Genomic DNA, 21,147 nt, shown 5'->3' with positions numbered 1-21,147 from the left:
TTATATTTCTCTCTTTGGGTGACATCTATACTGCTATGTTGCAGGTATCCCTGACTCCCTAGGATTTGGGCTGGGAGAAGAAAAAGTCAAGCCTCGCTACACAGGAGTCCATTGCCTAAATGAGCGATAGCTTCATGGCTGCCTGTCTAACTTAGAAACTTACTTTCAGTGTAGCAATGGCCCTTGATCCCAGAGGAGTCATAGCAGGTCTGCAGCTGTCTTTTACACCCGCGTCTCCTCATTAGCAACCATATATACTTAGGAGTAAAACTGAATGTCACACATCTGTATAGCCACCTCTTCTCACACACACATACAGTCATACATATGTATGTACTCATACATGGACATGCATTCACACTAACTCACCCTCATGTAGCACCTTCCCACTCAGTCAGGAGTAAGAGCAGAAGGAAGGCCCTGGTTCAGACGTGGTGGATGAAAAGTGGGGTAGCAGTATGTGGGGACTCAGGGCAGCAGATGCCATGCTCCGTGGCACCCCTCCCCACTCCAACACTTCTTCAATAGTGGTATGTCTTGACATGGACGCACCCCATTCCTGACTTCTACTCTACACAGAGATAAAGTAGGAATGTTGTAGTTGACACAGGTTTTAGAAAACATTTGTCACAACCTGCCTCATGCATCAGCAATTGTCCCAGCCTACTACCAGGGTTGCTTGGTTAGGAACTGTGGTCAATCTGAGGAACAGGTAATAGGCAGCAAGGAAGTGAGAGGCAGGTGCTCCCAGGCCAACCACAGGCAAGCTGGCCCACTTTTCTTAACCTCCCTTTCTCAGTAAGGTTCTCTCATGTGAAAGCAGTAGGGGTGGGGTCGTGTATACAGAGCATTTACCATGGTCCCCATCACACTGTCACACTGTCCCTGTCACCGGCTGCCACTTCACCTAGCAGAGAAGGAAGATGATGAAGAATGTGAACTAAGGTCAAATGAGGAAAGGGAGGGATCTAGAAAACATATGAAAAAAATAAATGCATTTTGATGGTGGCTTACTGCCACCTTGAATCCTGTCAGCCACTTTGGTGTGGCAATGTAGACAGAGTGAAGGCTTTTGCCCAAGGTTCTCGACTGACCTAATGACACTAATTCAAGAAACTCAACACTGTGTGATATTGCCACCTGGTGGTCAAAATCTAGCACTTTTGAATGCCTCCAAATCTCTTCCACTCCCAGATACACTTTGAAAGTGATTTGTAAAATATAAGGTGCCATTCAAATGATTTCACTTGCATTCCAAATATATTATCGGAGAGCTGCATGCTAGGGCTGCAAAAGCCAGCAAGCCAGAGAAGACTTCTGCCTTCACAGGGATGATGTCTTACATGGGTTAGTGTAGAGGCAGTGAGTGATTCAGGCAAAGGAACGTTTCATGCAAGATGGAAGCTGTGAAGGTACACGAGGTGACTGACGGATGCTTTTTATCTTCAAAGCTCAACCTGACAGGGGGTGGAGAGCAGAATGTAGATGCCTAAAGGCGGAGTCATGGAAGTAGGCAAGGTCTAGGTGGTGGCTTAGATTGGGGTGACAAGATCAGAATGGAAGAGACAGATGCGTGGGAGATTTGTTTTGCAGTTAAGCCCTCTGTCAATGGATGGAGTGAGAACAAGGGGGTGGGAACCAACGATGACCCCCACATTCCTGATGTCAGAACTGGAAAGCTGCCAGGGTTGTGATTAATGTCTTCCAGTATCTGAGTCCATAATAAATTTTGCAGAAGAACAGTAGTTTTTACAAACTTTAATGTCTCTTCACCCCAGAGGACACAACGCAGCACTGAAGTCCTACAAGACCTCACAAACAGGAACATCTCCGACTACTTGGTAAAAACGTATCCTGCTCTCATAAGAAGCAGGTAAGTGACCCTGTCACACGGATAATCCTGGCTGCCTATCGACAGTATCAACCATGGCAAAAAGTCAGTTTCCCACTGTTAACTGTGAGGGTGGCACCGGAATGTGGGGCCACAGACAGCAGGAAAAAGTAACTGAGGTGTATACACAAAGGGGGCAACTTGAGGTTAATTTTTTTTTTTTGCTTGTTTCTATGTTTAACGTAAGCAGTCGAAGTTTATCCCAGTTACTATTGCTAGTGACTCAAAAAATGTATTCAAATTGCCAGGCGTTGGTGGCGCATGCCTTTAATCCCAGCACTCGGGAGGCAGGGGCAGGCGGATCTCTGACTTTGAGACCAGCCTGGTCTACAAGATCCAGTTCCAGGACAGCCTCCAAAGCCACAGAGAAACCCTGTCTCGAAAAACAAAAACAATAACAACAAAAATGTATTCAGTAAAGAAGCCTTATCTCTTAAGGAGTTAAGAAGGAGAGACAAAGTTTGCAGGGGTAGGGGGGAAAGGAGAGGAAGTTGAGGAGTAAGAGTAGAGGAAGACTGAAAGAGAAGCAAAGGGGGATTGGCAGGGGAAACACAGGGGGACAGCTGCTGACAGGTCAGGCACTGGCTGGGGACTGCTGCTGTCACACTCATTATCACCTGTCACTGCCACCCTTGAACACATCCACAGACACTTTAATATCTAGATCTCTCAGCTCTGTGGCTGTTCTTATCAGGCCCGGCTTGGGATGGAAGGCCTTCAGCAGCTTGACAAAAGCATTCTGCCTTAAGGAAGTGTGATCCATGTGCTCCGTGGCTTTCAAAGGAAGCACACTGTCTAATTTTAACAGTACTTAGGTTGCCTTCCACGGCAGAGCCTGAGTAAGTGAGAAATGGGCCTAGAGGGCTGGAGTGTGCTGCAGATGGCAAGACAGCTGCTAGGGGTGGGGGTGGGGTCGGGGCGGGGGCAGGACCAAGCCAGCAGAGAAAAAAAAAAAGAGCTCCATCCAACCCAAAACCCAAATTAGAGGGTGAGGTTATTCATTAATTCAATAAACAAAACCACTCTAAACCTGGCTCAATAGCAAATCTGCATTACGGAAGTTTTGATTTTTACTTGATGACAGTGATAGTGACAGTTCTGGGCCAGCCTGAACTCTAGACTTTGCTCATCACATTATCTTACCTCCAAACGCCCACAAGTCAGTGTCTTTTAACTGAAGGAGGAGTAAGTCAGCGCTTCTCCCAAGGATACAGGTGGTTATTAGAATTTCTTACATTCTATAAAAGAGAGAGGGTTTCACGGTTTACTCCACACTGGCGTGATTGTTGCTATGTTTTCTGGGACTAGACTGGGTTCACAGGTCTGTGAGGCCTGTCTAAAGGGCTAGTCAGAAAGTCTAGTGTGCAGGAGGCAATTGGGAGAGCCCGGGTTGGAACATAATAGTCCATTCTCTGTGCACAGGTTCACCTGGGTCCTCAGGCAGGCCAGCTTCCACGCTACATTGCTTAGATATCAGGGAATGCAAAAACATCCCTAGGACTGAGACACCCCAATGACTAGAAAGAAACGCTAACACTATTGCTATCCTGATGGAATTTATTACATGCTTTTATTTTGACTTCCAGCTTAAAGAGCAAATTCTGGGTCAATGAACAGAGGTAAGAAACTATTTGGGGAGTATGATTGAAATAGTTAATTTATAGATATGACTACTAGATCATTAAACTGGCTGATGCTGGGGAAAAAGATAGGATGATTTCATGCACTATGCAGCAATCTCACTTTTTTTTTTTTTGCATAAAACATGTTAGGGCAGTGCTGACTGAGGCTGGGAGATGAGCCTGTGGAGGGAACCTAGGAGTTCAATTCAGTAGGTGGCACTCTTTCCTCAGAGTCAGTTTTGCAGTGATGACCTGAAAAGATTTTAAAACGCAGTCATAGGAGATCCTGCCTTTCACATGAAGCAGACACCAGAAGCTTATGGTCCTGGAACTCACTCTGTAGACCAGGCTGGCCTCGAACTCACAGAGATCGGCTTTCCTCTGCCTCCCGAGTGCTGGGATTAAAGGTGTGCACCACCAGGCCTGGAAAGATACTATTTTTATGATTAATTAGAATCTTAGACTGCAAGTGTAGATGTTCCCTGGTCTGTTCCATGTAAGTTTCAAGGGAACTGACCCAGCTCCAGAATCCACCCTGTCCTTAGAGCATCCCAGAGGTTGTTTTGTTTATTCAGCATCTTTTGTCGTCTGTAAGAATTTTGGTGCATGGATGTTTGGTTCAAAACAGGCAAACCTGAAGCTATCTCAACCTCTGACTTCAAAACTTCAAAGTTTGTACACTGGTTCAAAGACATGTGATGTACATATATACATATGTATGTGATGATTAGAGGCCATGAATTTGAGAGAAGGGAGGGCATGTGGGAGGTTTTGGAGGGAGGAAAGGGAAGAAGGAAAGAACTGTATTATAATCTCAAAAATAAAAGAAATTAAGATATAGACACATAGACCCATGGAGTAAAATAGAGGAATCACACAGAAACCCACACAGTGGCAGCCACCTGGTTGTTGACGATGGTGCCAAAAGCATATACTGGAAAAAAGATACTCTCTGTAATCCACGGTGCTGGGATAACTAGCTATCCACATGTAGGCAGCTGAAACCAAATCCCCCCTTTCTCACTCTGCACAAAATTGATTCAAAATGGATCAGAGATCTTAAGGGAAGTCCTGAAACTTTGTAACTACTAAAGGGAAACTTCTTCAAGATATAAGCTTAGGTGAAGGGTTTCTGACAATTTAGGAAATAAGAGCAGATTGAAGGCTTCTATAAAACAAAGAAAGTAATTACCAAAGGAAAAAGATGGCTTCCAGAATGGAAGATCTTTACCAGCTATTCATTCAACAAGGGAATACTAACCACAATATATCAAGAACTCACAAAGTTAAATACAAAAAGAACAAATAAACCAATAAGTGAATAAACGAACAGACCGTTCTTAAAAGAAATACAAGTGGCTAATAAATACACGAGGAATTTTCAATATCTTTAGCTCTCAGGGAAATCAAATCAAAACTGCACTGAAATTGCATCTCTCCCCAGCCGGAATGACTGTCAAGAAGAAGGCAAATAGTAACAGATGCTGCTGAGGGTACAGAGGGAAGAGACGCTTACGCACTGTATATGGGAATGTACATCCAGCCACTATGGAAACCAGAGGTTCTTCCAAAAACTGAAAGTAGAACTGTGTTCCATCTGTACCACTCCTGACATATTTCCAGAGGAACATAAATTAACATACAACAGAGATACCTGCACATCTAAGCTTACTGCAGCATTGTTTGCAACAGCCAAGCTAAGGAATCCACTTAGGAGCCCACTGAAGAAAATGTGATGTGTGGGTTTATATGTACCATGGAGAAGAATGAAATCATGCCATTCTTAGGAAAAGGCATGAAACCAGAGATCAAAATCAGCCAGATTTAGACAAATATATACTTTATCTCATATGTGGAATCTAGGGCACGGGTTTATTAGCTTTTGGATCTAGAGATAGAACTATTTGGAGAATGAAAGTTTGTAAAGTGGGACAGTGTTGCTAGATAGCCCAGACATCCCCCCCATATGTACACCCCCTTATAGAAGCTGAGATCATCCTGGTGGGTGTGAGCCTGGTGGGCATCATGGCACTGACAGGAGGCTATCTTGCTGCCTTGCAGGTATGGAGGAATCTCTATTGGAGGGAAGCTTCCTGCCATCCCCATCACAGCGGAAGCACTTGTTGGTTTTTTAGGTGACCTTGGCCAGATGATGAATGTGAGCGGGGTAAGTAAACAGACTGGAGTTTGGGGTCAAATTTTTGACTTGTTTGAATATTAAGAGATGGAAATTATCCTACGTACTACAGAAGGAGGGGATAAGAGAAGAAATGTTTCTTTTTTGTTATGCTATTCTAGGGTCCTGTCACCAGAGAGGCCTCTAAAGAAATGTTAGAGTTCCTCAAACATCTTGAAACCAAAGACAACATTAAGGTAACTGACTTGAAGCTAAAAATTCCTGTGAGGTCATTGTTTGACTGATTTTACCCTGCTTAATTAAATCCCATTCCTCCTGCTGAAACCAAGTGAGGAATGCCTGCCAGGGCCTCCTCCTTGTTTGAGTTCACTTTGCTGTTGGTGGCTTTTCCTTTATTTTTTACTTATTATGTCTGTGTGAGAGTTCTTGGAGTTACAGACAATTGTTAGCTGCCACGTAGGTTCTGGGTATTGAACCTGGGTCCTGTGGAAGAGCAGTCAGTGCTCTTAACCACTAAGCCATCTCTCCAGCCAGGTAGCTTTTCCTTTAAATAGCCTGTTTGTGTCCCCTCTCTGGAGCCTGGGTTGTAGCTCAGCCCATCCAGTCAAGCCTGTCTCTGCCCTCTAGGTATGGTTTAACAACAAGGGCTGGCATGCCCTGGTCAGCTTCCTGAATGTGGCCCACAATGCCATCTTACGGGCCAGCTTGCCCAAGCACAGGGACCCTGAGGAGTACGGGATCACCGTCATCAGCCAGCCCCTGAACCTGACCAAGGAGCAGCTCTCAGAGATCACAGTGTGAGCTGCTACCTCCCCAGGCTTTCAACTTCCTTCCAATCTTCTCTCTCTGGAAACTGCAAGGAGTTGTTTTAGTGTTGTGAGGTGTGGGGCTGGGTGGTAATGCTTCCTGTACCAAATTACTTGGCTGTTCTTTCCCTTCTCCTTTTTTTTTTTTTTGGAAGTAAAATAACACTTTGCACTGCTACTTTTGGGCCCTTGATAACAAGTTCCTCCCGAATTACACCACTAACCACCCTGCCAGTACACAAAGAACCTGCCAGGACCTGGAAGGCTCAAGGAGGCTCCTTCATTTCTCTGGCACAGCCATAGATTCTGGTAATTTTCCACAAATAGCCATGCTTTGGAGCTGTTTGCCTTCCTCAGAATTGAGTGGGCTCTCGTGGCTCAACCTCAGGCAGGAAGAACATTGATTGGTCTTGTTTGTGTGGCACCATTTGCTCTATTTGAAGGCCTACAGAGAGGAGAACTTGGGAGATTTTTTTAAGCTTCTCAAGACAGGGTCTCTCTATGTAGGCCTGGCTTGTCCTGGAACTCACTCTGTAGACCAGGCTGGCCTTGAACTCAAGAGAGACTCACCTGCCTCTGCCTCCCAAGTGCTGGGATCAAAGGCCTGGCTAGGAGAAGCATTTTGTAAGTGCAAACTTCTGGGAAGCTATAGGAACCCCCTAGAGTTCAGGCAGGATCAGTGTCTACCTACTCCCAAGCCAAACATCTCTGTGTGGCTCCAGAGACCAATTTTACATAACTAGACTCACATCCCTTGAGTTTACATGTGACCATTTCCCGTGACATGTGATTTCAGAGAACATAGGCCTGTCTGTGCCTGCAGGCAACTCAAGAGTCCATAGAAAAATTCAGAGCTAGGAAGAATTTGGAATTGCTACAAACATTCATTTGTATATACCATAGTAAATAAGTAGAAGTGAAAGAAAAAAAAAAAGGCAGTCTAGAATGTTCTCATGAATCAAAGAAGCAACCTACACAAATATCCACTTTGCCTGGGAGACGGTGAGCTTCACTGGGGATGTGGATCACATGGGTTGGATAAGGACCCCCAGAGCCTCCCATATACCATCTCTGGGTTTCTGACGGTCCCTGTCTCTGGTCCTGCTGCAGGCTAACCACTTCCGTGGATGCTGTCATTGCCATATGTGTGATTTTCGCCATGTCCTTCGTTCCAGCCAGCTTTGTCCTTTACTTGATCCAGGAGAGGGTGACGAAAGCCAAGCACCTGCAATTTATCAGTGGTGTGAGCCCCACCACCTACTGGCTGACCAACTTCCTCTGGGACATTGTGAGTGCCAGGCCTTCCCTGACCTCCGGGGCCCAGGGTGGGACTGGTGTATGTCTGGCCAGGGAGGAATTTCACATCGCCAGGGCTGCTGAGGCAATGGCCATGTGACTGCTGTGCCTTTACATCTTTAAAAAGGCAGTTGGGAACGAGCCCTTGGGAAGACCACAGAACACACATAGTCACTGAGTAGGGATGCTCTGGCCCATCACCCAGAGGGCTCTGATCCACCCCAGGATCTCCATATGCCAGAGATGAGGATGATTTTCCTGTCAGTAGCATGGGTCTGAGCAGGTAATTCAGAAGGGACTCTTCATCCATCATCTCCTTCTCAAGTCCTGTCTCAACCTCCCACAGCGGGGGAAGACAGAGCTTCTTGTGACAGGGTCACCACAAAAATGTAGGCTAACCACTAACTCTGAATCTCAGGGTAAACAATGAACAACTTGTAGCATAAGTATTTAGTATATCCGACTTCAGTTATTGCCTGGTACATATTTATACTAAATGTTATTGGCTGCTTATCAGAAATTCAAATTTAAATGGGCATTCTATATCTTAATTTACCAAATCTGGGAACACTGCCCAGAGCCTTATTTTACTTCTTCAAAGTAACTAGGGGTTATTGAGAAGGTTCAGCAGGTAAAGGTGCTTGCCAAGCAAGCCTGATGACCTGAGTTCGATCCCTGCAACCCATGTAAAGGTAGGAGAGAAGTAGCCTCAGAAAAGTGTTCTCTGTCTGCACACATATATGTGATTGTGGCATGTAACCCATGTAATATCATGCATACATACCTACACAATAACTATTTTAAGTGACCAGATCCTTACTGTACTAGATTAGCTACCATGTTGAGGAAAATTAATTAAAAAAACCAAAAACAGGTTAACAGCAAAGAGCAATCAATGTTGGTGGCAGCAGAGAGAGATTAGAATGCTACACACATTATCACAGGCCACAGAGTCAAAAGGAACTGTTAACTGAGTCTAGTTATGACATGACAGGGTCATTGTGACACCAAGTCGTCTTTTCTTGGTGTCTTTGAATTTTTTTTTTTTTTTTTGAAACAGAATCTCACTATGTAGCCCTGACTGGCTTGGAATTGGATATGTAGACCAGGCTGGCCTCAAATTCACAGATATCTACCTACCTCTGCCATGAAAGTTCAGGGATTAAAGGTGTATATCACCACACCTGGCCCATGAGATCTCTGTTTTATCTCAACATTACCAAAACAAAATGAGGCTTCTCTCATGATGATAAAACATATCGGCTCTTGAAAACCAACACAAAGGACCATTTCCCCTTGGCTTTTACTAATGATGCTGAATATAAGGATTCAGACTTATTATTTAGCTGTTACTTAACAATACAAAACTGGAAAACTTCACCAGCAACTGAATTATTTCCTTCTCTTCTGCCTGAATAAGAGTTCACTCACAGGGGCAAGGGGAGTTCAGGAACTACGAACTTCTCTTGGTACTGCAATTTTAGCAGGAAAGGGGTTGGGCTTGCCTACCTTAAAAAGCTAACTGTTAAAAGTGTTGACATTCTATCTTAACTATTTTTTAATTTAAAAAATTATTTTTAGTTTTTGTTTGTAAGTTCTATGTTTTTTGAGACTGGGTTTCTCTGTGTAACAACAGTCCTAGCTGTCCTGGAACTCACTCTGTAGACCAGGTTAGTCTCGAACTCACAGAGATCTGCCTCCCAAGTGCTGGGAAAAGATGTGTGCCACCAACCACCCAGATAAAACGAGTCTAGGATCTTTTTTCTTTAAATGTATTTTATTTTATGTGTGATTAGGTATATGAGTGTTTGCCTATGTATATACGTGCACCACATACGTGCTTGATACCTAGAAGAGAGTGTCAGATTCCCTGAAACTGGAGTTTTGTCAGATGGTAGAGGCTGTGTAGGTGTTGGGGACCAACCTGGGTCCTCTACAAGAGCAGCAAGTGTTCTTTACACCTGAACTGTTTCTCTAGCTCCTGTTTTACTATTTTAAAGATGACATATATAATTTGCACTTGGGACTGGCCTGTGTGTGTGTGTGTGTGTGTGTGTGTGTGTGTGTGTGTGTGTGTGTGTGTGTGTGTATCTTGCAGTCTGTAGGAAGGCATGGCTACAAGGAAGGGATGGACATTCAGGTAGAGGGGCACTAGCAAAGTAGACAGCAGCAGGCCATTCTTTCAAGGGCCTGAAGATGTTGACTACAGCCTTGGCAGGCTTCCTGACACTCTAGAGATTTACAGCTCACTGGGAATCTAAGCTCTGTGGTCTAGAATTAAAGTTCTCATTACTCTCATTAGTCAGTGGCAAAAAGACAATGCATGCCTGGGGAATCATTGTTGAACTAACAATTAACTGTTTATATCAGTTATATACTCACCACACCTGCTGTGACACTGTAAATTCCTGTCCTTTACGTGTCATCTGTTTTTCTTTTAACTGTTGAAGCCACTTTAGACCCATGGACGTGGTAAGCACAGCTTAAAGCCTTTTGGGTTAGCTCGAAGTTTCTTTCTTTTTAAGAATGAAGCAAGTTACTTACTTGGTTTGAATGCTCCTTGTTGGCAGCCCCACAATTCCCATAATTCTGCCTGGATCTCTGTCCCTGATATGTCTCGTGGCCCCCAACTTAGCCCTTTTTCACCATTTGCAGCCCCTAAGAGCAGGGAAGACACACTCTGCTGAAGTGGCAGGGCCTGGTGCCATTTCTCTGATGTCCTTTGAAGATCCAGGCACCCTGCAGTCTCTGGGCTGCTAGCCAGGGGAAAGGAGCTGAAACATGTTTTGTGAGTGTTTGTGTGTGTGTGTGTGTGTGTGTGTGTGTGTGTGTGTGTGTGTGTGTGTGTGTCCCCTCTGCCTTTCTTACACACACACACACACACACACACACACACACACACACACACACACCCCTCTGATGTGTACCTTCACAAAGAAGGACACACCTCCATACCAATACCTTGTACTGGGACATCCTGTCTTTTTCATTTTCTTTAACCTGAAACAGTTCCCGAGTCTCCCCTTAACACACATGGCCTGATCCATTGGAAGATTACAGGCCAGTTATTTGGTAGGGTGCCCTTCAGTTTGGGGTGGCCTGAGGCCCTCATGACCAGATTGAGGTCATGAGTCCTCAATGTGTGTGAGGAGGCTGAGCTCCCCTTGCATCCTGTTTGTATCTGATTTCAACGTGTCCTCGTTTTGAGGGTGTTCACTTTGTCACTTAAGAAGGTGTTTGGCTTCTCCACCAGGAGAATTATTCTTTACCCCTTGATGAGAACCCTGAGGGGCACTTTGAAGATGTGCAAACATCTGGTTTGTTAGCAAATTTTTCATTTGTTCATTTATTTATGTTTATATGCAGTCATGGCTCCTGTTAATCAGTGGATTATAATCCGATACTGCTATTATTTAGTTTAATATAGAGACAATCAGAAAAAGCCAGTAGTACCTGCTCCCAAGCTGCCCATTGTGTCCTGTTGACTTGTATCCATCTTCCCGGAATATCTCATTATCTCTGACTATGCAAGAGACCCCAGGCTCACCCTGTACCTCCCCCAAACCAGATGTTTCCCCAAGTGACCCTGGTTCATCTCAGTGGGAAGGAGCCTTCATAAACCAAGGTCTGGGCACCAGACTTGTTCATTGCCACCCAGACAGCACCGATGGCAAGCCTTCTAAGTAGATAGAACCAGAGAAAATGTTTGCATTTATACACAGATTTACACCCATGATTCACAGTCTCTCTATTCACTCTGTGAGGCTCACCTCTAATGCAAGTTTTCTGACTTTCCAAGTCCGTAACAGTCTCTCTGAGTAAGAAACCATATATATTATATATATATATATATATATATATATATATATATATCCATCTCTGCCCTTGTCGCCTCTCTGTAGGGATACCCCCTTCTTCACCCTGCTTCAGATGCTACATAGAGGTTCTTCTTATTCTACCCTGACTCTGATGTTCCATGTGGGACAACCCCCTATACAGACACTTTCCTCATCCCATGGAATTATGGGTCAGAGTCTGGAATGGGTGCTCTTAAGTTCTTTTCCCCTTGTTTAAGAATGAAATAAAAGCCTACACAGGGAATGGAGAGAGGGCTCAGAGGTTAAAAGTGCTTGCTGCTCTTGCAGGGGTCCTAAGTTCAGTTCTTAGCAACCACATGGTGGCTAGCTACCATCTGTAACTCCAGTTCTAGAGGATCCAATGACCTCGTCTGGTTTGTTAGCAAACTGCATGCATACAGTGTGCAGACATAAATTCAGGCAACACACACACACACACACACACACACACACTAAACCTTTTAAAAAAGAATCCACACGGACTGCAAAGTATCACAGACATTTAAAATAAGCAATAGAACAGATTAGAAATACATTGTCAAAGTTGACAGAAGGCCAAATAAGTGTGACAATCAAGGGACCCAGTTATTTCTAGGGGTTCAAGAGGGTGGTGACTTTGCTTAGTAGCGTTCAGACATTTCTGTTTTGATAGATTAGGATTGTGTAAATCTTTGTGCATGTCTCTCCTAATTTTAATCATATGCATGCCCAATTATATATAGGCAGAAGATGGTAAATAGGGAGTTTCCCCCTAAAAGTTTACTTGGGGATACAGTTTTGCCTTATTGTACCTGTACCACTCCCCACTCTAGTCTGGATAGGGCCATTACCTATAATTCCAAGACTGAGTTCCAGGAACTCTGGAGTCTAAATGGGGCATATCAAGGGATTCCTAAGAGGAGTAACTTATTTCCATTGTTTAATACAGGTATGTGTGTAACTTGATTTAGGTGGGAGCTGCAAGTTGCTAACAAGTTTGTGGATGTATTGTTTGGGGATGATGTGTGTATAGCCCAAGGCAAGTGGAGGCCCAGGTTGCTAAACTATTCCCATGCTTGTCTGTCTCAGCAGGTCCTCTGGCACCCATTCCAATGACCTCCTCACTCTTACCAGGCTTCACCCTGGTGGAGACCTAATCTATCATGCAGCCTATCTTTCCAAGCCTGACCTAGTGTCTTCAGAACCACATTTTTTAGAAGAGTTACCCCCACCTATGTGAGCTTCTTGAAGTCAAGGACCATGTTTTAAGTTTTTCTAAATTCTAGAGACATGTATAGAAAGAATAACCATCAGGGCTTTATGACCAATTAGGGGGAGAGTAAGAGTTCACACAGAATTTTATATCCATCCTTTTCAAAGTTACAGACTGGTGGCCTTTGAACAGGTGTAGAAAGGAGATTGTAAGTGAACTATGAACAGCTTAACCTATATCTTAATTCTGCATGTTAACCAAAAACTGTTTGGATAAATGGACTCAATCCCAGACCATAGGAGCTGGGGGAGCCTGGTCCCCAGGTCATAGAGGTTCAGTGACTTACTGTTTCTTCTCTTCAAGATAAATTATGCCGTGAGTGCCGGGCTGGTGGTGGGCATCTTCATTGGATTTCAAAAAAAAGCCTACACATCTGCAGACAACCTTCCTGCTCTCGTTGCTCTGCTCATGCTATATGGGTAAGACATCTGGGCCGGGGGGGGGGGGGAGATGCTATCTTCTGATTGCAAACTCGGGTCCTCTTGTCCTGAGAGCACATGCAGGTTTAGCTTCCAGCTCCAGAAGCTTCCATGGTAGCTAATCAGAAACCTGTCTGTAAAGCCATGCAAGTCTGAGTCCTAGCCCATTCAGAAATACAGAGATGAGTGCCACACAGTCTGAACCTTCTTCACTTCCAGCTGTAGTCTTGACCAAAGTCTGGGACTCAGTCACTCCCCACTTCCTCCCCAGCTCCAATTTCTATAACCACTGTGGGCAAGCTCCTCGGTGTAGCGTCCTCTACAGTGCTTGCCAAGAATTATCTGCACACAATAGAAGATTCCAAACCATACCACTACCCCTGAGTCGGGCTAGAAGATGATATAGAGATGAGATCCAATTAAATTATGGAGCACAGGGTGCAGCTTTGTATCCCAGCAATACCACCTGCCAACTGGGCCTCAGAGTCCTCATCTATAAAACAGAATGATGCCTCGTCCTTCCTTGTGTGGAGAGGAGAGTCTTACCAGAACAATGGTCTCTGTTCATCCCAGAACAATGACCTCTGTTCATCTCTCTTAAAAATGGACTCAGAAGGCAGCTTGACTGCGAACTATGAAATGAACTGTGAAGATGAGCTCTTGGGACCTTCAGTGCTGCTTTACCTGGAGTAGAGAGCATTACTGTGGGTGGCCTCTGGGCTTTCAGGCTCATAAAGTTCACACATAACTCCTGCCTCATTTTCTTCTCATAAAACTCATGAGATGGTCAGGGCAGGCATCGTCATCTCCTTTTGAAGATGAGGCACAAAAACCAAGGAATGGAGTATCTCCTTTCTCTCCCTGGGACCCCAGCCAGTTCAAATATGTCACCTCGTATATAGAGGTATAGTTGGTGGGATGGATCCTGGAACTCTCTCCCTCTGAGCTATGTCATCTCACACAGATGGGCAGTCATCCCCATGATGTACCCAGCATCCTTCCTGTTTGATGTCCCCAGCACAGCCTATGTGGCTTTGTCTTGTGCTAACCTGTTCATCGGCATCAACAGCAGTGCCATCACCTTCATCCTGGAATTATTTGAGAATAACCGGGTGAGCAGAACTTTCTTGGCTTCTTGGTTTTGATTAGTAGGATGTTGGAGCAGATGTACCAGTCGCCAGAGCTGTGGCAAACATAGTGCATGCAGATCCGTGTGCACAGATGAGCAGGGCTACCTCCCCTACCCTCACCTGGCACCACTCCCTACTCTTGCCTCTTGATTTATGTGCTCCGAGGGGAATTTAGATTGTACACACACACACACACACACACACACACACACACACACACACACACGATGATGACATAGTCAGATGATTTCATATAAGATAAGGACCACATATTAACTGATTGTGCCCCTGGAGCTTCTGTTCATATGACTTGAAAATCTAAAAAACCAAAAAGATGTAACAATGAAAAAGCTCCCTACCCTCTTCAGTTCACCCAGTTCCCTTGTCCAGACTCTACGGTATTCCACTTCCTAATGTTTTCTGAAGACATACAAACAAACACATATGCTTCCTCCAGTACATACACAAATAACATACTGCCGTATACTGTCCTGCTCCCAAAGAAATCCTGAGGACAGGAAATCCTGGTGCTGAATGACTCCATTTTACAACCTAGTCGGTCCACTTGCCCTGTCCACACTCTCTGACTTCTTCCTGTCCAGAGGGTGTGCCCAGACAGAACCCCTAAAAAAGAATAGGTGGCTACAGGGCTGTCTTTACCACCCCCCCTCCCTTTGGTTACTGTCCTGCTCTGACTATGCCATGTGCTGGCTGTCCTCCCAGCAACCCAGCTCCACGCGGGTCTGTGTCTTCAGGTGTCTCCTTAGCCTGTCCTTTCTCATTAGTTGTTCACAGTTCAGTGGGTGGCCACACACCTGCACTGGGTGCTACCAGAAGACCAGAGTCCCTGACCTTGCTCTGTGAAGACATTTATTGGAGCCTACCTACTCACAAAGGGGGGGTGGGTGGGGACATGTAGCCTCAGCTCCCACTCTTAACAGCCTCATTTCTCTTTCTCAGACACTGCTCAGGTTCAACGCCATGTTGAGGAAACTGCTCATTGTCTTTCCTCACTTCTGCCTGGGCAGAGGCCTTATCGACCTGGCACTGAGTCAAGCTGTGACAGATGTCTATGCCCAGTTTGGTGCGTAGCATTCTAGGTCTATGGGTCACAACCATGGATCCATCCAGGCTGGGAAAGATACAAGGGTTCTGATACCAGATCTGCAGCCTAGAGGCTGGGGCGGCACTTAAACGCTGGCCAGGCATTTGCCACCACTTAGAAGGGATTAGCGTGCTTCTGACTCTATGGCTGGGGAGCCACAGGTAGGGCGAAGGGCAAGATTTTACCCTCCTACACTTTGATCTTGAGAGCCAAGAAAAACTTGATTTGGGGTATTATTTAGCCTTCCATCCAAGGCTGGGCATCTGGGTCCTAGTCGGGTCTTCATGGGTGAGCCTGGGAAGCCTAATGCAGACTCTTCCTCCTGATGTCCTGTTGCTTCCATCCCCAGGTGAGGAGTACTCCTCCAACCCATTCCAGTGGGACCTGATTGGGAAAAATCTGGTTGCTATGGCAATAGAAGGGGTAGTATACTTCCTTCTGACACTCCTCATCCAACACCACTTTTTCCTCACCCGGTGGTATGTATTACTGCACCCCAAGGTGCCATCCAGCCCTGGGCTTCATATCAGCACGGTTCTCAGAAACTGCATTCTGTTTTTTTTTTTCTTCATTCTTAAGGTCCAGCTTGTTCTACATACTACAGGAGAGAAGGGTTAAAAGATGCCTGCTAGAATTTGAGACAAGTCTTAGCTTCAAACTTTTAGAAACACAATGGTTTCGTTTCAGTTACTATTTAACTTTCTTGTGTATTTACCACATGCCTATCTTAAACTGGGTGCTAGCACTGTAAATAAAAATCATTATGGAATATCCAAGATATGAGGAAGAAGGGTTTTGATCTGTGAGAAGTAAGACAAAGCAAACTCCCTTGCCAGCTAGAACACTGAGTACAGGAGTTCTTTGGGACCTTGTGTTGTATGATTTTGTTTGCATTCTGATAAATAAAGCTTGTCTAGAGATCAGAGGGTGGAGCTAGCTACTAGTTAACCATAGAGATCTGAAGGGCTGTACAGACAGGAGACAGGAAATTATAAGGCCAGGCAGTGGTGGCACACTTTAAATCCCAGCACTTGGGAGGCAGAGACAGGTGGATCTCTGTGAGTTCTTGGCTATCCTGGAACAGGGAAGAGCCCAGCCCCAATCCCCACTGCATGGCATGGGCAATGTGGCATACAGAAGACCCACTCCCCAGTGCCACTCGTGGAGGGCCTAAGTCCTTCTGATCAAGGCCCAGCCCATGGATGGTGTGAGACCAGAAGTGACCCCTGTCCCTCTGGGCCTGGGTCTTCTGGGTGTTGGTTTGTTTGGGAATGCAGTTCAAAGTGGATGGTAAACTCCATCTAATTACCAACCTGAGACCAATAGCCAGCAAGTACCATAAGGGAAAGTTGAAAAGAACTTTGGAGAGAGAGTTTAAGAGGGCATGAAACCATTAAGAGGTAAATGGGTGGAGTCAGGAGAAGCAAGCCAGATGCTGAGAGAGCAAGATGGGCACAGTATACTGAGAAAAGGTACTGCCACATGGCAGAGCATAAATAAGGAATATGGGTTAACTTAAAATGTAAGATCTAGTTAATAATAAACCTGAGCTCTTGGCTGAATATTTATAAGTAATATTAAGCCTCTGTGTGATAATTTGGGAAGTGGCTGCTGGGTATTTGGGACCAAGCGGCTCTGAAACTTCCACTACAACCTTGTGTTGGGTGAGAGCAGCCAAGGGCCTACGGAGAGGTGAAAGAAAGCAACTCAACCTCCATGTTTGTGGCCAAGCTAGGTATCTGCCAACCCTAGAATTTCTGGGACATCTTAAAGGGCAATCAGCCAGCTCCTGCCCAACCATACTTCCCCAGGCTCTTACCCAGCCCTGCCTGCTTCATGCTGACCTGAGCTTGGTTTCTGGAGTACAACCCCCTCAGAGGGCCACACCAGGACCCTGCACTGAAATCACACAGGCCCTCCCTAAGAACTTTTATGACAACTTTTTTGTTGTTGTTGTTATTTCTTAACCTTTCCTCCTCTCAGGGTAAGTTTGATAACATGTAAATAAAAGGGTTCCAGTGCTTAGTACATTATAAATGACCTACTTCCCTAATTACAGGGTTGAGAGGGCTGAGACAGAAAATAAATCAACACCCATGGAATAAACAGCAGTGCTTCTAGTTATGGGCAAGACTGTGAGAACCTATTGGTGGGCTTCTCAGCCCTTTGCAGGCCCCTCAAAAATGCTGTCCATAAGGTTTAAAAGAGAAGAGGGGAGAGGGTGGATTACCCAAACTAAGTCATTAGCTTTAAACTCTGATACAGATACAATTGAGTAAGTCCTAAAGAGGATCAGAGAGGCCTGGCTTCCAGACATTACACCCATGCTGATAATTAGTAAGCAAAAAGAGTGAAAGGAAGGAAGGAAGGAAGGAAGGAAGGAAGGAAGGAAGGAAGGAAGGAAAAAAGGAAGGAAGGAAGGAAGGAAGGAAGGAAGGAATCTCTTGGTAGAGAACAAAACCTACACAGAGTACAGAAACCCCAGAGAGTAAGACTGATATATGGGATGAAGGGTCTTCCAGGAGCAGGGATGAGTGCAGAGGGGAAGACGGTGTTGGGTCTTGAAATACTCCTCATCTTGATGACTTGGGACTCAAGCCTAAGACCAACATGAAATCCCTGGGGTATTTTAACCAGGGGAATGACATGATCTTACCATGACTGAGAGGTGACATAGGAGTCCATGCTGATATGCAAAGAGACAACAGTGAACTGGTTGGAGATGGAGGCATTGAGGATGATAGAGAAAATCAGAAGAAAGTCTTGTAGACAAGATTTAGTGGTAGAGCAGATGTAGTCAGTAAGGGAGGAAAGAAAGGCTGGAGTCCTAGGTCAGGCATGTCTAACTTACAGCCTACAGGATGCATTCGTCCAAGGGTAGCCATGAGTACAGCATAATGCACTTGTAGATGACTCTGTCATATATCAGTGTCAAAAGGCTGGACACTTGGCACATAGATGGTCAGAAGGAATTCCAGAGGAGGAAGATTCTCTTAGCAGGGCAGGAGGAAGCGAACATGCTGACACTAGCAAGTGGGAATGTCTTGCATAAGGTAGGGACCAGGGCAGACGCCAGTGGTTGGTGGAGGAATGAGTACAGTAAAAATAAGTGCAGATGGTAAAGGCACGTGGGACCTGCCTGCAGGACACAAAAGCTTGGGAAATTTAGACTTGGAACCTGTAGCTTACAAAGAACCAAGAAAGATTTGGAGGCATGTGTTAATAAGATGACAAAGCTATCTTGACATTGAGTCGGTATGGAAGGCTGGAGGAAAAAGGAAGGCTGATAGATAATGGCTCACCTACATTTCACTTGCCATAGAGGAAAGCTTTTAATAATATAACACTAGCTCCCAGATCCTGAGCCTTTACCCTGTGCTGGGCATTCAGGGTTCACCTTCACATATCCCTGAGATAGCCTTCTTCTTTCCCCTTCACAAGGTTGAAGAAGGCAAGGCTCAGAGAGGTCTGGTGGCAAGCACAAGGTCATGTGTGAAGAGGCAGGACTGCAATGCAGGGCTGAGTTGAACAGAAGCACTTGACCTCTCTGCCTAGCATCCCTCCTGTCAGGGGCCATTTTTACAATAGGCTTAGAGGAAAGAAGTCCGGAGGCGTAAAAGTGGGGGACTGGGATGACAGATGACAGGGACAGTGTGATGGTTACTGCACATCCAGGCCAATGTTGTCCACATTCCTTCCTCTAGGGTTGCTGAGCCTGCTAGAGAGCCCATTTTTGATGAAGACGATGATGTAGCTGAAGAAAGACAAAGAATTATTAGTGGGGGGAATAAAACTGACATCTTAAGGCTAAATGAACTAACCAAGGTGAGGACGTTGTGATTTTTCTCCCAAAGCACTCTTTGCTGCATTCTGCTCTTGCTCTACTGCCCTCTCTACCCCTGTCTTGGTCTTCAGCCCAGTTTCTTTGGATGTTACAGGTTTACTCAGGCTCTTCCAGTCCAGCAGTAGACAGATTATGTGTCGGAGTCCGTCCTGGAGAGGTGGGTACCATACAGACTAGCATGAAATAGCTCTTGAGAAAAGTCAGCCCTTAACTACGAATCTTCTCCCTCTGAACAAAACTAGACTCTGGGAATCTAATGAAAGACAAACTTTCTGGTAGATACAGGGGATGGGGTAGATTAAATTTACTACTTTTATCTTACTTAGCCAATATATCTTAAATATTATTTCAATGTTTAATTAATATAAAACATTACTGAGACATTTTTTTATTTTTCTTTGTTGTTCTTGTTCTAAGTCTTCAAAGCCAGTGTTTTACATACTTAGTGCCTATGTCAGTCAGGATTAGGTGTGGTTTGTGTTAGTAGCCACATGTGGCCAATAATCTCAATAATGGCACCCCAGGTATAAACTGAGTCTCCCAGTGCTTACACTGGTCTAGAGTGTGGCAGTGAAGACCTCCTTGGCTTCTAGGGCAATACCTGTTCTCTGTTTTTTTCTAGTGCTTTGGTCTCCTGGGAGTGAATGGTGCAGGCAAGACAACCACATTCAAGATGCTCACTGGGGACACCACAGTGACATCAGGTGATGCTACCGTAGCAGGCAAGAGGTGAGTCCTCTGTCCGTCCTGTTGCAGAGTGTCCCCCACAGGTCATGTCCTTGTGCAAGCATAAGGAAAGTCATTCTCAATCATACTCCAGAGTGACTCTGAGACCCAGAAAGATCTATTCAGGGAGGGAGACCTCCTGCAGAATATGATTTAAAAAAACACAAGACAGAGGCACAGTGAAAAACCAAACTAAACTGTAACGAGTAAAAGAGCACTCTTAGTGTGGATTCCTAGAAAGTCCCGGGAATCACAAAGTTCATGTTTCTTCATCTCTTTGGGCTATAGACTCAGCAACCGATGAGCCCTGCTTCATCTTCCTCTGTAAGAATATCCCATAGCCTCTCATTATCTCCCTCCTGACAGTTTACAAAGCTTCAAGGAATTTACTGAGCCCTGGGGTACACACATGATCCCACTGCAGCCTCTGGATCCCAGGTTATGATCTCCTGGGATAATACATCCTTTCTCTGCCTTGAGTTTCAGAATGGAGGTCCTCACTCAAGGGACCTCAGGGAGACTTTCTTGCCATTGGCTGTTTATGTGCCAATTCTTGCTCTCAACAGACTAAGGAAAGCTGAGAAGGAGTAAGATGACCTGTGTCTTTCACTATTGGCCTCTGTAATAACGGGAGTCTAAACAGACTTGTCCTCTATGAGGCGGGGCGGGGAAGAGAATGAATGGCCTCTTGCTGGTTTGTCTCTTTGCTGGCTGCTCCTGAACAGCAATGCTCTCACACAGTGAGAGCACTCACAGCAGTCTGTTCCGGTTTGTAAGTGGAGACAGACACTGCTACCCAAAAGCCCTGCTCCACACAGACCAACAGGCAGCAGGAGTCCTGAGCACACCTCTGGGACTCAGATAAGATGAATCTGGGGTCCCAGCCCCCCATAGCCATGGAGGGTGGGTCTGAAACAAACAGACTACAAAGACAGAGCCAGGTCATAGCTGAGTGTATCTCATCTGCCACCCAGCTTTCTGCTACCAAGCAAGTGACTTCACAGTGGGAACAGCAAGAGTTGTGAGAGATGTAATGGGAAGTTATTAGGTGACACCAGTTTT

At 45.2% G+C, this 21,147-nt stretch overlaps 1 protein-coding gene and 1 long non-coding RNA gene across 17 annotated transcripts in view; one reads left to right on the top strand and one right to left on the bottom strand.

Moving 5' to 3' along the window:
* LOC100767638 (retinal-specific phospholipid-transporting ATPase ABCA4) overlaps positions 1 to 21,147 on the top strand; it is a 137,359-nt gene that overhangs the window by 103,092 nt on the left and 13,120 nt on the right. Inside the window, exons 31-43 of the mRNA XM_027395638.2 lie at positions 1,779 to 1,873; positions 3,478 to 3,510; positions 5,575 to 5,680; positions 5,812 to 5,886; positions 6,278 to 6,447; positions 7,567 to 7,744; positions 13,165 to 13,280; positions 14,245 to 14,392; positions 15,371 to 15,494; positions 15,865 to 15,994; positions 19,220 to 19,340; positions 19,454 to 19,516; positions 19,982 to 20,088. Of these exons, the coding sequence (XP_027251439.1) occupies positions 1,779 to 1,873; positions 3,478 to 3,510; positions 5,575 to 5,680; positions 5,812 to 5,886; positions 6,278 to 6,447; positions 7,567 to 7,744; positions 13,165 to 13,280; positions 14,245 to 14,392; positions 15,371 to 15,494; positions 15,865 to 15,994; positions 19,220 to 19,340; positions 19,454 to 19,516; positions 19,982 to 20,088 (1,466 nt within the window). The remainder of the gene's footprint in view (positions 1 to 1,778; positions 1,874 to 3,477; positions 3,511 to 5,574; positions 5,681 to 5,811; positions 5,887 to 6,277; positions 6,448 to 7,566; positions 7,745 to 13,164; positions 13,281 to 14,244; positions 14,393 to 15,370; positions 15,495 to 15,864; positions 15,995 to 19,219; positions 19,341 to 19,453; positions 19,517 to 19,981; positions 20,089 to 21,147) is intronic.
* Positions 12,093 to 21,147, bottom strand: part of LOC113832035 — a 57,924-nt gene continuing 48,869 nt past the window's right edge. For 12 of the 16 annotated variants that reach the window (XR_004771842.1, XR_004771848.1, XR_004771850.1 and 9 more), the window contains 2 exons: positions 19,961 to 20,224; positions 12,093 to 19,269 (listed from right to left, as the gene is read on the bottom strand). This is a non-coding gene — a long non-coding RNA (uncharacterized LOC113832035). The remainder of the gene's footprint in view (positions 19,270 to 19,960; positions 20,225 to 21,147) is intronic. The other 4 variants (XR_004771836.1, XR_004771837.1, XR_003481239.2 and 1 more) reach the window with 4 other exon arrangements.

Source organism: Cricetulus griseus, assembly GCF_003668045.3.
Source record: "Cricetulus griseus strain 17A/GY chromosome 1 unlocalized genomic scaffold, alternate assembly CriGri-PICRH-1.0 chr1_0, whole genome shotgun sequence".
NCBI lineage: Eukaryota > Metazoa > Chordata > Mammalia > Rodentia > Cricetidae > Cricetulus > Cricetulus griseus.
This window is presented reverse-complemented; position numbering and strand designations above follow the sequence as displayed.